The sequence below is a fragment of the Kwoniella shivajii genome, chromosome 5 (assembly GCF_035658355.1).
Source record: "Kwoniella shivajii chromosome 5, complete sequence".
Lineage (NCBI taxonomy): Eukaryota > Fungi > Basidiomycota > Tremellomycetes > Tremellales > Cryptococcaceae > Kwoniella > Kwoniella shivajii.
In genome coordinates, this window is record NC_085912.1 from 1788518 (window position 1) to 1801233 (window position 12716).

Genomic DNA, 12716 nt, shown 5'->3' on the forward strand with positions numbered 1-12716 from the left:
TCTTTACCCGGTTCAATTCGTCAGTAGCAAGAATTCATCACGTCACAATTCAATATGGGTGAATCGACATTCAGAGTGTTCGGCCTATCAGAAGCTATGTATATGCGGGAGGACCCTATTGACAGCTCGACAGACCGAACAGCTAGCCACTAACAACTGAAATAGACCAAGTGAAAAGGACAGGCAAAATAGGACTAAGTATGCTCTGGACCCGGCCACATACCCAGATAAGTTTTCGTTCGGTAAACCAGGAAAATCAGGTTGCTTGAACATTATGAAAACTAAGTCATTCGGTTTTTCGCTACTTGGCCAATGACAATACACTTTACTGAAATTCATCACTGATAAACCAACCAGAAGCATTGTAGACCAATGAGAGCAACTGTTCTCTGCAGGGCTCCTCCTCCTTCAGTGAAAAGCTCAATCCGGCTTCCAATCCGACGACTAAGTCTGACTTGGTTTTTCCAAGCCAAAGGCGAGAGCGGTCTTGAGCTGTTTTCAACGCTGAGTCCACTCGTTTCTGAGTCTCCATTGCCGCTTTTGAAGTGAAACGTCCAGCCGAGCTGATCGATTTCGTGAGAGAGTACGGCTGTAGTTTGTCTAGATCATTTTGAGCTTTCGCCAAATCCTTACAAGCTGTATGAAACCATGTCCAAGCGTCGCTGGTACCAGAAGTGGGATCTGATTCTTCGTTAGACCTGTCTAAAAAACAATATATATCAGTTCAGTACAAGTTATTTTTTGCTTGTGATTCGGGATAGTGGGAAGATGTTACTTATGTACATACCTGTTGACGGCGAGACCGTTAAGGGAGGCATTGAATCCTCGTCAACATTGGACAAATGCCTTATCTCATTTTGGTTATAGTGTGACATACTTGAAGGCTTGTGACTTTCTCAATGGTAATGTGTGAGGAAAAGGAAATGGGCGTCGGGTAGTGGGTAGTTTGCAATCGTAAGTTATTCGCACCTTCATATATACAGTAGTGGAATCACTGGAACTCTCGAGACCGTACAACAGCTAGAGGTTCAACTGCTGTGGTCAGGTTGAAGTCTTCGATTCAGATGTACAATTCTGAAATGAAAATTCAATTCGTAGCCCGATTAAAACCAAAATTCAAGTGGCATACATCTTTTGCAACGACCGAGTGTGAGAAATGGTGGTATATGCAGCAGGTCATACTGTGTCATGCATTGCCAGCCGCATGACGAGTACAGTCTGCTTGAGAACCACGATACTTTGAACTCGTTTTCAACAGAGGTGATATCATGGAAGGAGGATGACCTCAGCTTTGTTTTCGATCGTATCGTCAGTGGCGGAGTCATTATCAGCACTGGCAAAAGTCAGTATTCAACATCGTTCAACTTCAGAAAACCTGTACATGCTGAAGCTCACTACTAACAGTCAAGTCGCGATTACTATTGAATAAGTAGGTCGTAACAGGGAGAAGTTATTTGGATTGGTAACCCAAAAACAACAACACCACCTTGTTGTTGACAGAGACCACATGATCCTCTCTCGTGTCTTTATTGAGTTACAGCATTTCTCATGTATCGTCTGGGTACAACGGCGATCTACTGAGCATCATCAATGGTAAAGAAACTCGGAGCTATAGAGATCATTGTAGACATGAATTCTTTGGAAGGCTCGATTTCGTTTGATTCACGAGTGAACCATTCAAACGCCTCGATGTGATTGACGGTTGCTCCAGGCTTGATATTTGTTCCGGACCTGATCGTATCATGCCAAGCTTGAGAGGCTGTTTTGGCAGCTTCCCAGCTCTGGTTCATCTCGGCTTCCCCGTCACCGCTGAACGGCTCGATATGATCGAATTTACATGCCCATAGCCCGCGTTCATTCATCAAATTCTTGCAGGTCTCACGAAAATCGGTATAAGCTTTACTGCTGCCTGTGGCAGAAGCAGACTCGTTGGAGGGTGAACCTATACCTATACCAATTAACCGAGCATTCAGCAGATCCCTATCCTGATTAGTCGAAAATACATACCTGTTAATGGCGGTAATCTCGACTTGATCATTTGATGCCTTTCGGTATCAACAGGTGTCATGACCAAAGGTTTTGTATTGTCTCAATGAACTGTATGTAATGATGAACAAGAAAATGGAAGATGGGGAAACGTCGAACGAATTGAGAGTCAACCTCACCTTGATATATACGTACACATATAGGTAAAATCATAGGTCACTGCAACTCAAAATCTCACTGAATGGTCTTCGAAATACATTTGCAACTATGAAAAGAGATCTCTTCTGTAACTTGGCAAGAACAAGCGGAAGTAGCATCCTTTATGAACAGGAGATGGGATTAAAAGGTGAATGATCCCGTTCGTTATATCATGCTTTTCGCATGACGAGTTCCGTCTTCTTGATCATGACGATATAATTCATGCCATGAAAGGAGAACCACTTCTGATAGCAAACTAGGCTGACCAGTGCAGAATTTCTCACTACCCATCAAGCTTCACTCGTCGTTGACCTTGTTCTGCAAGCACAATGCTACTGAAATGACTCTAAGTTCGAATGACTCGTTTGAAAGTCCAGCGTTCATGATACTTGTTGTTCATATCATGATATCATGCTGAGGATAATTCATAATTCACAACTCGATTTTTGTGAGACAACATACACATGATAACACATTGAACACCCCTTTTCCGCTATTCTACCATTCTTCTGCCTAATCAATGTGAGATATAACGACACTATGCAGTAAACGAAGAAATCACACATGACACCTCTATCTTAGCACGACGAGAGGTAGCCCATCTCCATGAGATGACGCATCTTGATGATTTCAACTCAGGTCGATTGTATCAAGCCCAGGTATGTTGGGTTGATTTACCAATCTCCGATATGTCTCGTGACACTACTAAACTCTTCAAAAGGATTCTTCTCTCTATCTTTGGAATTACCAGTCACGTTTCCATTGGTACTGATGCTCGTACTCGATGAGGGAGTTTCGGCATTCGTAGTTATCTCTTTGGGTGTCAGCATACCTGGTGTTGAGATACCGAAGACTGAAGGTGATCCAGCTTGCGCATGGATGACATCCTGAACAAAGCGATGATTTAACACATTAAGCCTGGAATCCTGATGGGAAATGACATTTAAGCGAATGCAAAAACTCACCACGTCATCCCTATCGAAATCGACACTTTTACTTTCTCTCATTGTCCTAAAGTTTATCGCGTCGATACCGTTGGATTCAGCTGGGATGATCTGATAATGGATATGTCTTCTGTCAGCTATTCGTCTAGGGAGATGAAGAATCAAATGACTAACAGGTGGTGTCATATTTCTCAGTAAACCCCAATTGACGGAACCAAACCATTTATGCGATTTGATCTCACTAGCACCTGAGTTCGATCCCAGTCGTTTATTTTCGTCCTTGATGAGTGCTTTTCGAATGAATGATTTACAGAAACTACCAGGGACACACAGGCAAGTCAGTTTCATTTTTTAGATTCGGGTTGGATGTCCCCTCAAATTGCAGCCGAGAAGTAAGGGTAGGAGAACCGTCTAGCAGATCCCCAGACGTCATTGCAAAAAGCCGATGACTCACCTCGTCACTGCTGGAGAATCAGGATACATCACCTCGTTCTTCATTACATTTGCAAATGTAGCATTTCGATTAGGCCCTTTGAAAGGTGTAGTAGCGAACTGCAGTCCAGAGTATGTTGCTTAGCTGATTCTAATCATTTTTGATCACATACATAGCTATACTCACGATCATTTCATAGACTAAAATACCTAGAGTCCACCAATCAACAGCGGAGGAATGGGAATGTCCTTTGATAACTTCTGGAGCGATGTATTCTGTTGTGTATGATGACATGTCAGTTAGGCTTTGAAACACGCCATTTGACCAACCGACCTTCAGTTCCAACAAATGAGTTTGTTCTGAAATCAGCTATACAAGATCTAGTATCCACCAGTATCGTCTGAATCATTCGCATCAGCGCTGAGGCAATTTGGAACGTTTTCTGAGGATAAGACTTACCCCGTTGGGTCCACCATGTTTTATACCAGCAGGAGCTCCTCCAGCTTCTCCGGACTGTTTCGATAAGTCAAAGTCCGAAAGCATGATATGACCTGATTGATGGAGAAGAATATCTGAAGAACAAGCGAGCACATCAGCTTTGACTTTCTTATTGCTTTGGTATTTTCATACTGTCCACATCAGACGAGTCGGACTCACTCTCAGGCTTCAGATCTCGATAGATATATCCATTCAAATGTAGGTATTCCAGCGCGGCAGTGACTTCGGCAGCATAGAATTTGGCGTGTTCTTCTGAAAGACATTTGCCAGGTCTAGTTTGGAGTGCACGGAAGAACTCTCCTCCCATACAATACTGTGCACACAGAATGAATCAGTAACTCTCTTCACCGAGGTTTGGGTTGACCATGAACTTACGTCAAGCACAAAGAATAGGTAATCTTGAGATTGGAAAGAGTGGAACAAGGTCACTATGAAAGGGTGATTCGCAGTTGCCAAGATTTCTTGTTCTGCCAATGCTCGTTTGATCTTATTTCGCTTGATCATTTCCTTCTTTGATAATACTATTCAGAGCAATGCTGTGAGTTATGGTCATGCTTGAAAGCTACGGGTTACTCACCTTTCATGGCAAAAAGCTTGTCCGTCTTTTTCTCTCGCACTAGGTACACTTTCCCCACATCTCCTTTACCCAGCAACTTTATTTTCTGGAATGAAGAAGGTGTAACCTCGACCTGGTGAAAGTGAGTACAGTATTTAGCATACTCTCCACACCGATGCATTGTTAGATCAAGGAGTAGCTCACCGATCTGGTCTTGATGGAATTAGAACTGTATGTTCTTCTGAAGACCTGCTTGTGGTGAGCTTCACCATTTCCACCTGGACTTCCAACACCCAATTGAGCTTGGAGTTCCCTTATATGTTTTGGTTGAGCCGCCGAGACAGTATGAGCTCTTGTCGTTCTGGTTCCTGTACCCGACATACCCCCAATCGCGATTGGGGAAAGGGTAGATCCAGTTCCGTTAACAGTAGATGGGGTAGTAAAAGGATTTGAAGATCCATATGATTCTGGAGGTGGAGAACAAGTCAGGTCGATTTCACCGCTCCCGACTACTACGACAGGAGAAACATTGTGTTGCTGTTGTTGATGCAATTGTGACTTTTCGATGTTTGTACTGTTAGGTAAAGGTGGTACTTCAGGTGCATCGTGAAAAAGGTTTGTAGGTGAGAATAGTGCTTTTGTGTTAGGAGCTGAGACTACCCTCCTCAAGAAGCGTGCTGTCGCAGATGATTTAGAAGGAGTCGACCCGTTTCCATCAGACAGTGTATTTGTATTAGAAGCGCCTGAATTATCACGTTTATTTTGTCCTGGTGTGCTAGGTGATGAAGAAGATGGCGACCTTGCAGTAGAAGATATACTTGATCCTCCAGATTTTTTACGCGAGGCACTCTGACCTGAATGGTTCGGTGTCGATATAGATTCTTTACTTAATCCTCTATATTTATCAGACTTATTCTTGTTACGTGGACTGTTTGTATCTGCTGTGGTAGTAGTATTTGGGGAAGAGAAGAATCTAGATTTGAAGCCGCCTAAACCTGTTCCAGGTGATTTCATGGGTGAAGCTGGATTACCGAATGGTGTTGATATTTCACGTCCGATTCCAGAGCCATTCGGTATTGATATTGATGTGATAGGGTGACGAGATCCAGAAGATCGAGATGAGTTATCCGCCGTATAAACTGAATCATTTGTCGTAGTTGAAAATGGTCTATTATGCTCATCCGATGTAGGTGTTATCAAATGTGGATCTAGATTCTCGGTAGATATTCCAGCTTCGATACCTTCTTGCGAAACACCTTTACTTGAATCACTTTGATGATTGATTGAATCCACTTCTTCAATCAGTCCAGCTTGAGAAGGTGGATATGGATCTGTGTGAGAACGAATCTGTGGTATTCGAGGTGGAAACGATAATGATGTTGACGTTGACGGTGTTGACGCATTTGGTATGGATATCGGTTCACCAAGATGTATTTTGTCTAATGCTGCTATGTTCATACCGACATCTTGTTGTCCTGATAAAGCTGCAGGACGATTCTCTTTCCCTTTCCCAACACTACCAGATCCTGATTTACCTATTTTGAAGACGTTCTTCCATTTAGAAGAGCTGTGCGCACTGCTTGGTCCAACCCCGGGAGAAGGCATTGGAGATGATGAAGTATATCGATGTTGGCTGTCGGATGCTGTTGTGGATGTCGATGCAGTAAGAGGTGAAGGAGTGTAAGGTGTCGTAGGTGGTGGTGGGGATGCAATGGATGACATTGCTACGAAAGGGTTTGAAGGATCACAGGGATTGCAGGTGTTTTAGCGTTGTGTGGAGGAGGAGGAGGACGGTGATTATAAAGCCACTCAGTTTCGATTAATTCTCGCTTTCGATTTCTTTGTTTTCTATCTAATCATTCCATGGCTTCATCTGAGCACGAGGAAAGGTACGAACAGCCTCACTGCCTAAAAATGATAGAAGGGGATAAATCTGTTTTGAATGTCAAACAATGCAGATGCCGTCTGTTGTCCTCCTATGTAGAAACAATGGCAAATGCCCGGCCGTGTGATGATTGGCACAAGGGGATGTGAGAAGGGAAAATGGGTGTATTTCAGGATAGTTTCAATAGTAATCGTATAAAGGAAGGAGCAAGAAGGAAATCTTGAAGTGATCCCTTCACTTGAAGCTGATTGATGACTTTTGATTGAGTACCAGACTTGGTGTTTTGTATCGTTTCTACTTGAGAGATAGTTTCGTTCTCTGATTCGTTATGATCGTGTTCTCTTGACACCAAGTCGTCGAAGACCCCGCTCTGGATGTGTGGCGAGGACGTGATCGGACCCGTGCATGCGACACTTGAGTGTTGAGCTTTGTTCTTGTAGATGGGCTTTTGCTGATGTTGTTTCTTTCGGTTGTTGAATGGTAACGTTATAGTGTAGTCGTGATTCGTAAAGTGTGATTAGCTAGCGAGTGGAGTGGAAAATGATTGCTCATCATCAACGCATTGACCCATTATTCACGCGGTTCCACCCTTTTCCTTTCACTTTCTCAATTCAAAATAGCTAAAAGGGTCAGGGACAGAAAAACGGGGTAACAAGAGTGGAGGATCCGGGGGAGGGCATGTAGGCGCGACCATAAAGAGGTTCAAAGGGTAGGCATGAGACACATTCTCGTCTGTGTCATTGCTCGCGAGCCTATGCAGTGCTGTATCGGCCGGTTCGGGTCCACTATATTTGTTTTAGTAATCCAGGGGGGGCTCGGAATTCCAAAGGCAAGTCAGGTTGGTTATTCACCTTACCCGTGAAACAAAAGCACGAATAAACTGACTACACCTGATGATTCCTGATATAACCACGTAAATCTGCTCGAATGGCTTCCGAACAAAGATTAAAAAGCTTGCATACTCCCGCTTTCTCTTCAAACTGTGCCCATGAGCCAGTAACTCACAGCCTCCCCCGACAAGACTTTGTGAGAGTGAGAAAATGATGATGAAACCTTTACTAATTACCCTTTTACCCCAGAAAGCGGTAACATCAAAGTTTAATACTCGGATCATGTGGAATGCGAAGAAAGAAGAAAATGTGGGATTCTTTACCCCGGACTTTGTGTCTCATGCGAAAGATTGATTGAATGAGAAGAAAGCCATTGACGACTTTCTGTGAAATTTCAGGATGGAGATTTCCACTCTCCCGTCATGCTTAAGACTATACCTTACTACACTTACTCTGTTATAATAATGGTCCCACGATGACCTCTGTCCCCATAACCAGGCAGTAAATTATGAGATGATGTATTACATACCCGTCAAAGTACCCTGTACTAGCTGATCATATTTAGCAAAAGCTGTTCTGTTCCTATTATCGGGTATCTCAAGATCATGCCGTTTTTTCTTTGCTTACTGTGGATGCGATTTGGTGATTTTTACGAGGGGATGTAACGATGATTTTCCTGGTATGAAAGAGTACATAAACTGATTTTGGATCAAAGTACCATAACTCCCCCTTCCCTTCCTATCGTCGACTTCGTAATCCAACAGTGAGATTCAACTTCGTACGATTAAACCTGGAACCGATTTAATCTCAAGGTTAGATATATAGATCACGAGATGTCGTCTACCTTATCGATGGAACAACAACATCATCATCGACGACGACAAGGAGAGTCACTTCCGATTTGGCCTCCTCCTCAAGCTTCAGTATACGACGAGAACGAACATTCCTCTTCATCCGATTCTGAATCGTCTTCATCTTGTTCTTCTTCTTCACATCTCTTTACCCCTGGGATGTCTCGCCCTTCATCTCTCATCACTTCTACATCCTCAACCACATCGTCACCTAATTATCCAACATCACATTTCTTACCCAAATTAGTCTGTCCGACACCTCGATTGTATAACAGAGATGGGAGAGCCGAGGTTGGATCAGATTTAAGTTTGAGGAAGCTGAGCATAAATACTGATTTCTCAGTCGAAAGAGAAATCGAAGATGATGAAGATGAAGGTAACTTGAACACAGCATCTGCTTATAATGAACCCAGATCAAATCCTACCGCAAAATCAAAATTAATGATAAAAGAGACAAATGAATCATCGACACCTTTACCATGTCCTTTAGGCGACTTTCAAACTGACAATCTATTAAATGCGCCTCCATCCCATCATCAAAATACGAATAATCCATCTGTACTAAGATACCATGATGAGTCCGTTGCACCTCTGTCGCTTCATCGCAATAGTACCAAAAATCACGATGGGGATCATAATTATGGTGATAGATGCTCAACTCCGATTTATAATCATCCAGCTTCAGTTTGGGGCTTATTCGGTGGTGGATTAGATTGTCATACTTCTGAATCTTGGTTAAAGAGGAAAGTAGCTTTTGTAACTGGTATAACTGGACAAGGTACGTTGCCTTTTTTCTTTGTAAACTGTTTGGTTCTCCCTGTCACGGAGATTGACACCGGGTGTAAGCTAAAAGCTAATGTCACGTTTACTTGTACTTGATAGATGGATCGTATTTGACAGAATGTATGTCTCGTCTCTTCTTTTTGATGACGGTGAAGCGATGATTAGCTAATCCATTTTTTGGCTGAACAGTGTTGTTATCGAAAGGATACACAGTACACGGGTTGATCCGAAGATCGTCGTCGTTCAATACATCTAGACTTCAACATTTATGGAGAGATCAACATTCTAAATCACCTAATAAATTGTTTTTGCATTATGGTGATTTGACGGATTCAGCCAATCTCGTAGGCGTGATCGCCAGAACTCAGTGGGTACAATTTCCATCTTAGACTTGTAAACAGCGGGCCGAGTTTTGCTGGGCATCCGTGGTATAGTATATTATCGAAACACCTCGAACACAGCTAATAAATAAACCGCTTTTCTTACAAAAAACAGACCTAGTGAAGTATATAATTTAGCTGCTCAAAGTCACGTCAAAGTTTCTTTCGAAATGGCCGAGTACACAGTGAGCTATTCCTTCAAAACCTCTAAAACCTCTTTAGGCTAATGCTCCCTGTGTGATCTCGAAAGGGCGATGTGGATGGCATAGGCACATTGCGATTGTTAGAGGCTATTCGAACATGTGGACGTGAGCATCATTCCCTTCATTTTCTCGAGTTGGCAAATTCAGGTTTTCCGTCTCATACTTCTCCCCATCATGCTGATTTGCCACTCGTGGAATTCCCAATAGTCGAGAAACTCACGAGATTCTATCAAGCTTCAACATCTGAGTTGTATGGCAAAGTTAAATGTACACCACAAAATGAAGATACCCCTTTTCATCCTAGAAGTCCATATGGAGTAGCCAAGTTATACGCATATTGGATGACTGTAAATTACAGAGAGGCATATGGGATGTTCACTTCGAAGTGAGTGAGATTCAATATCCCCTGTTTAACGCTAGAGAGATGAGCAATGTTGCGGAAGTCACTCGTCCACTCTGCTTGATACTTGGCCATGATGACGCTTACTCTTACGCTGACGCTGCCATGTTTCGTTTTTAGTGGTATATTGTTCAACCATGAATCACCGAGAAGAGGTCGAACGTTTGTTTCACGTAAAATTACAAGGGCAGTAGCGGAAATCTATTTAGGTAAACAAGATTGTATGTGGATGGGTAATTTGGATGCTAAACGTGATTGGGGACATGGTGAGTGGGACACCGAACATACGAGCGGGATCTCAAGCTAACGTTTCGATGGTTATGGGTACGATAGCTAAAGATTACGTGGAAGGAATGTGGAGAATGTTACAACAGTAAGTTCGGTGTTTATGAAATTGATCGGTTGTATAAGAATGGATGGTTGACAACTTTTCGTTTTAGTGAACAACCAGATGATTTCGTTTTAGCCACGTAAGTATCTGCATCCTTTCTTATGGTCGATCGAAGGGCACCTTCAGCTGATCAACGATTATGTTGGCTGTCTGTTTGGGAATAGTGGAGAAACACATACTGTTCGATCTTTGATAACGCTTTCATTTTCAGTCTTATCAATACCATTGAAATGGGTTGGATCGGGACTGGACGAACATGCTTTTCGAATGGATATATCACCTCCTAAAATAGTCGTTCGAATCGATCCAAGATACTTCAGACCTGCAGAAGTAGATTTATTACTTGGTGATCCAACAAAAGCTGAAAATCAATTGAATTGGAAACGAAGATGGGGCTGGGAAGAATTAGTCAGAGATATGGTCGAAAGTGATGTTAGGTCTGCTAAAGGTTTAGTTGAGGATCATAATTAGATTCCCTTACTCTTTTACTCATGTTCAGGAGGACAGAATATCAAAAGGATAGATAGATATAAAGCGGAATTTGCATGATTGGCATGGTCGGAAAGAAGGGTAAGTTATGTTGCGGAATAGAGAAGAGTAAGGAGGTATGGGTTATTATTGTATTTTTCTAAAGTCAAGAGGTTTTTGTATTGTAGTGCTTCTTCATTGTCTCCAACGGACGAAATCGATGTGTATATTTAATTAGAGCTAGATATTCTTTAGTAGGACTTTATCTCGTATCGTTGATATAGGTTTTTTTCTGATTCATACCGGACTGTGCTTGAATGTATTTGTGCTATGACAAAGCTGCCAAAAAATGGAATTTATTGATTTCATTGGCCGAATCATATCGTAGCATATAGTAGTACATCTATCACATAAGATACCCTTTTCGCGAAATTCTTTCGGTTTTCTGGAAAAACGAATCGACATCTCCAGGTAGAGTTTTTGGGTTATTGTTTTTTTTTTTTTTTTGAGGAATAAAGCTACACCGCCACATCATGTTCTTATGATTGCTACAACCCTACTACGCGCATCTGACTCATACGTCTGTCATCAATCCTGAATATACTCTTTTTGTTTTGGAGAGGAGACTGTCTACGCAGTGGCGACGGCTGGTGAAGATCCGATCGACGCTGAAGAAGTGGCCTGAAAAGGAGAAAAGGGATAAGCATTTGCGTGAAAGTCCAAAGAAACTTGAATACTCACTCCAGCAGCATTGAGTCTACCAGCTCTCTTGGTTTGGTAGTCCTTGATTGCTGATTTGATAGCGTCTTCAGCAAGAAGAGAGCAATGGACTAAATACGTATTACGGAGTTAGCAATTGCAGGTTATGTAATTAATCGGTACGAGAACCTGCTTTGATCAAGAAGATCATGGTGCAAAGATGGGGAAGAGCGTTGACTCACGCTTGACAGGAGGTAAACACAATTCTTTGGCGATCTCTGTGTTCTTGACAGCACCAGCTTGTTCTAGAGTCATTCCTTTGACTCTTTCAGTCATGTATGATGAAGAAGCAATTGCTGATCCACAACCAAAGGTCTTAAATTTGACTTCGGAAATGACACCATCTTCCCCTACTCGAATTTGAAGTTTCATTACGCTATGAAGGTGGGAGTGTTAGATTAGTCAGTATGATTTCCCAGAAAACCTAAAAGCGATCTGTGAATGATACGATGAAATGAGAGAAGAAGGACCAAGTGATATAAGGGGAATGGGGAAGAAAGGTGCACAAGTGAGAAATCTACTCACTCTCCACAAGCTGGTGCTCCGACGAGCCCAGTTCCTACATCTTGATCGTTCTTAGGAAGGTTTCCGACCTGATTGAGCGAGACATATCATCAGCATTGAACCTTCATTGACATAGTAGCGACATCCGTTTCTTATATTGATAGCCATGTGGAAGTGAAAATGAAAATGAAAATGAAAATGCGGATTGATCGGCATCGAGTGGGTTTGCATTGTTCAAACCGCTCCACCGATCTCCTCGACTCCAACGGGCTACCTATACAAATTCATGGATTCGTCCCACTGAACAAGACCATATACTCACATTCCTTGGGTTCTCATAATGATCAATGACTTTCTCATGATACATTCTCCTTTGACCGATCATTTGTACATTAGCTACTACTGGTCTGGCGGCTAATCGGAGTGCAGGTCGAGCAGAAGAAGAGGCGACTGCTGCCATGGAAGATCGGAGTAAAGCGTTTCGCATCATTGTGAGTTGGTGTTGATCTTGCTGTTCTGTTGGAAGTTGGTATCTTTGAAGCCTGTGCTTGCTGCTTGATTATTTATGTTTCAATAATAAACTGAGATATGGGATAGAAGGGATGAATTGTGATATCTACGAGATCTCAGTGGTGCATTTGATAAAA

At 42.4% G+C, this 12716-nt stretch overlaps 5 protein-coding genes across 5 annotated transcripts; 1 reads left to right on the forward strand and 4 right to left on the reverse strand.

The window, feature by feature from the left end:
• Positions 1-325: 325 nt before the first annotated feature.
• IL334_004408 (uncharacterized protein) lies at positions 326-875 on the reverse strand (the record flags this gene model as incomplete). Its single annotated transcript, XM_062936126.1, has 2 exons — positions 326-702; positions 788-875. The coding sequence occupies 2 exons, from the start codon at positions 873-875 to the stop codon at positions 326-328; spliced, it is 465 nt and encodes a 154-aa protein (XP_062792177.1).
• Positions 876-1574: 699 nt separating this feature from the next.
• On the reverse strand, positions 1575-2038 carry IL334_004409 (uncharacterized protein; the record flags this gene model as incomplete). The annotated part of the gene is made up of 2 exons (XM_062936127.1): positions 1575-1948; positions 2008-2038. 2 exons carry the CDS (start codon positions 2036-2038, stop codon positions 1575-1577), a joined length of 405 nt encoding a protein of 134 aa, XP_062792178.1.
• An 820-nt stretch (positions 2039-2858) lies between these two features.
• Positions 2859-6337, reverse strand: IL334_004410 (uncharacterized protein; the record flags this gene model as incomplete). The annotated part of the gene is made up of 11 exons (XM_062936128.1): positions 2859-3071; positions 3150-3239; positions 3303-3444; positions 3583-3680; positions 3748-3836; positions 3895-3961; positions 4021-4133; positions 4219-4372; positions 4435-4580; positions 4637-4748; positions 4820-6337. 11 exons carry the CDS (start codon positions 6335-6337, stop codon positions 2859-2861), a joined length of 2742 nt encoding a protein of 913 aa, XP_062792179.1.
• Positions 6338-8163: 1826 nt separating this feature from the next.
• Positions 8164-10809, forward strand: IL334_004411 (GDP-mannose 4,6-dehydratase; the record flags this gene model as incomplete). Its single annotated transcript, XM_062936129.1, has 10 exons — positions 8164-8959; positions 9064-9084; positions 9154-9331; positions 9460-9529; positions 9595-9652; positions 9755-9932; positions 10068-10213; positions 10281-10320; positions 10388-10417; positions 10503-10809. 10 exons carry the CDS (start codon positions 8164-8166, stop codon positions 10807-10809), a joined length of 1824 nt encoding a protein of 607 aa, XP_062792180.1.
• A 627-nt stretch (positions 10810-11436) lies between these two features.
• IL334_004412 (iron sulfur cluster assembly protein 1, mitochondrial) lies at positions 11437-12559 on the reverse strand (the record flags this gene model as incomplete). The annotated part of the gene is made up of 5 exons (XM_062936130.1): positions 11437-11487; positions 11548-11636; positions 11748-11941; positions 12091-12158; positions 12392-12559. 5 exons carry the CDS (start codon positions 12557-12559, stop codon positions 11437-11439), a joined length of 570 nt encoding a protein of 189 aa, XP_062792181.1.
• Between the last annotated feature and the right edge of the window lie 157 nt (positions 12560-12716).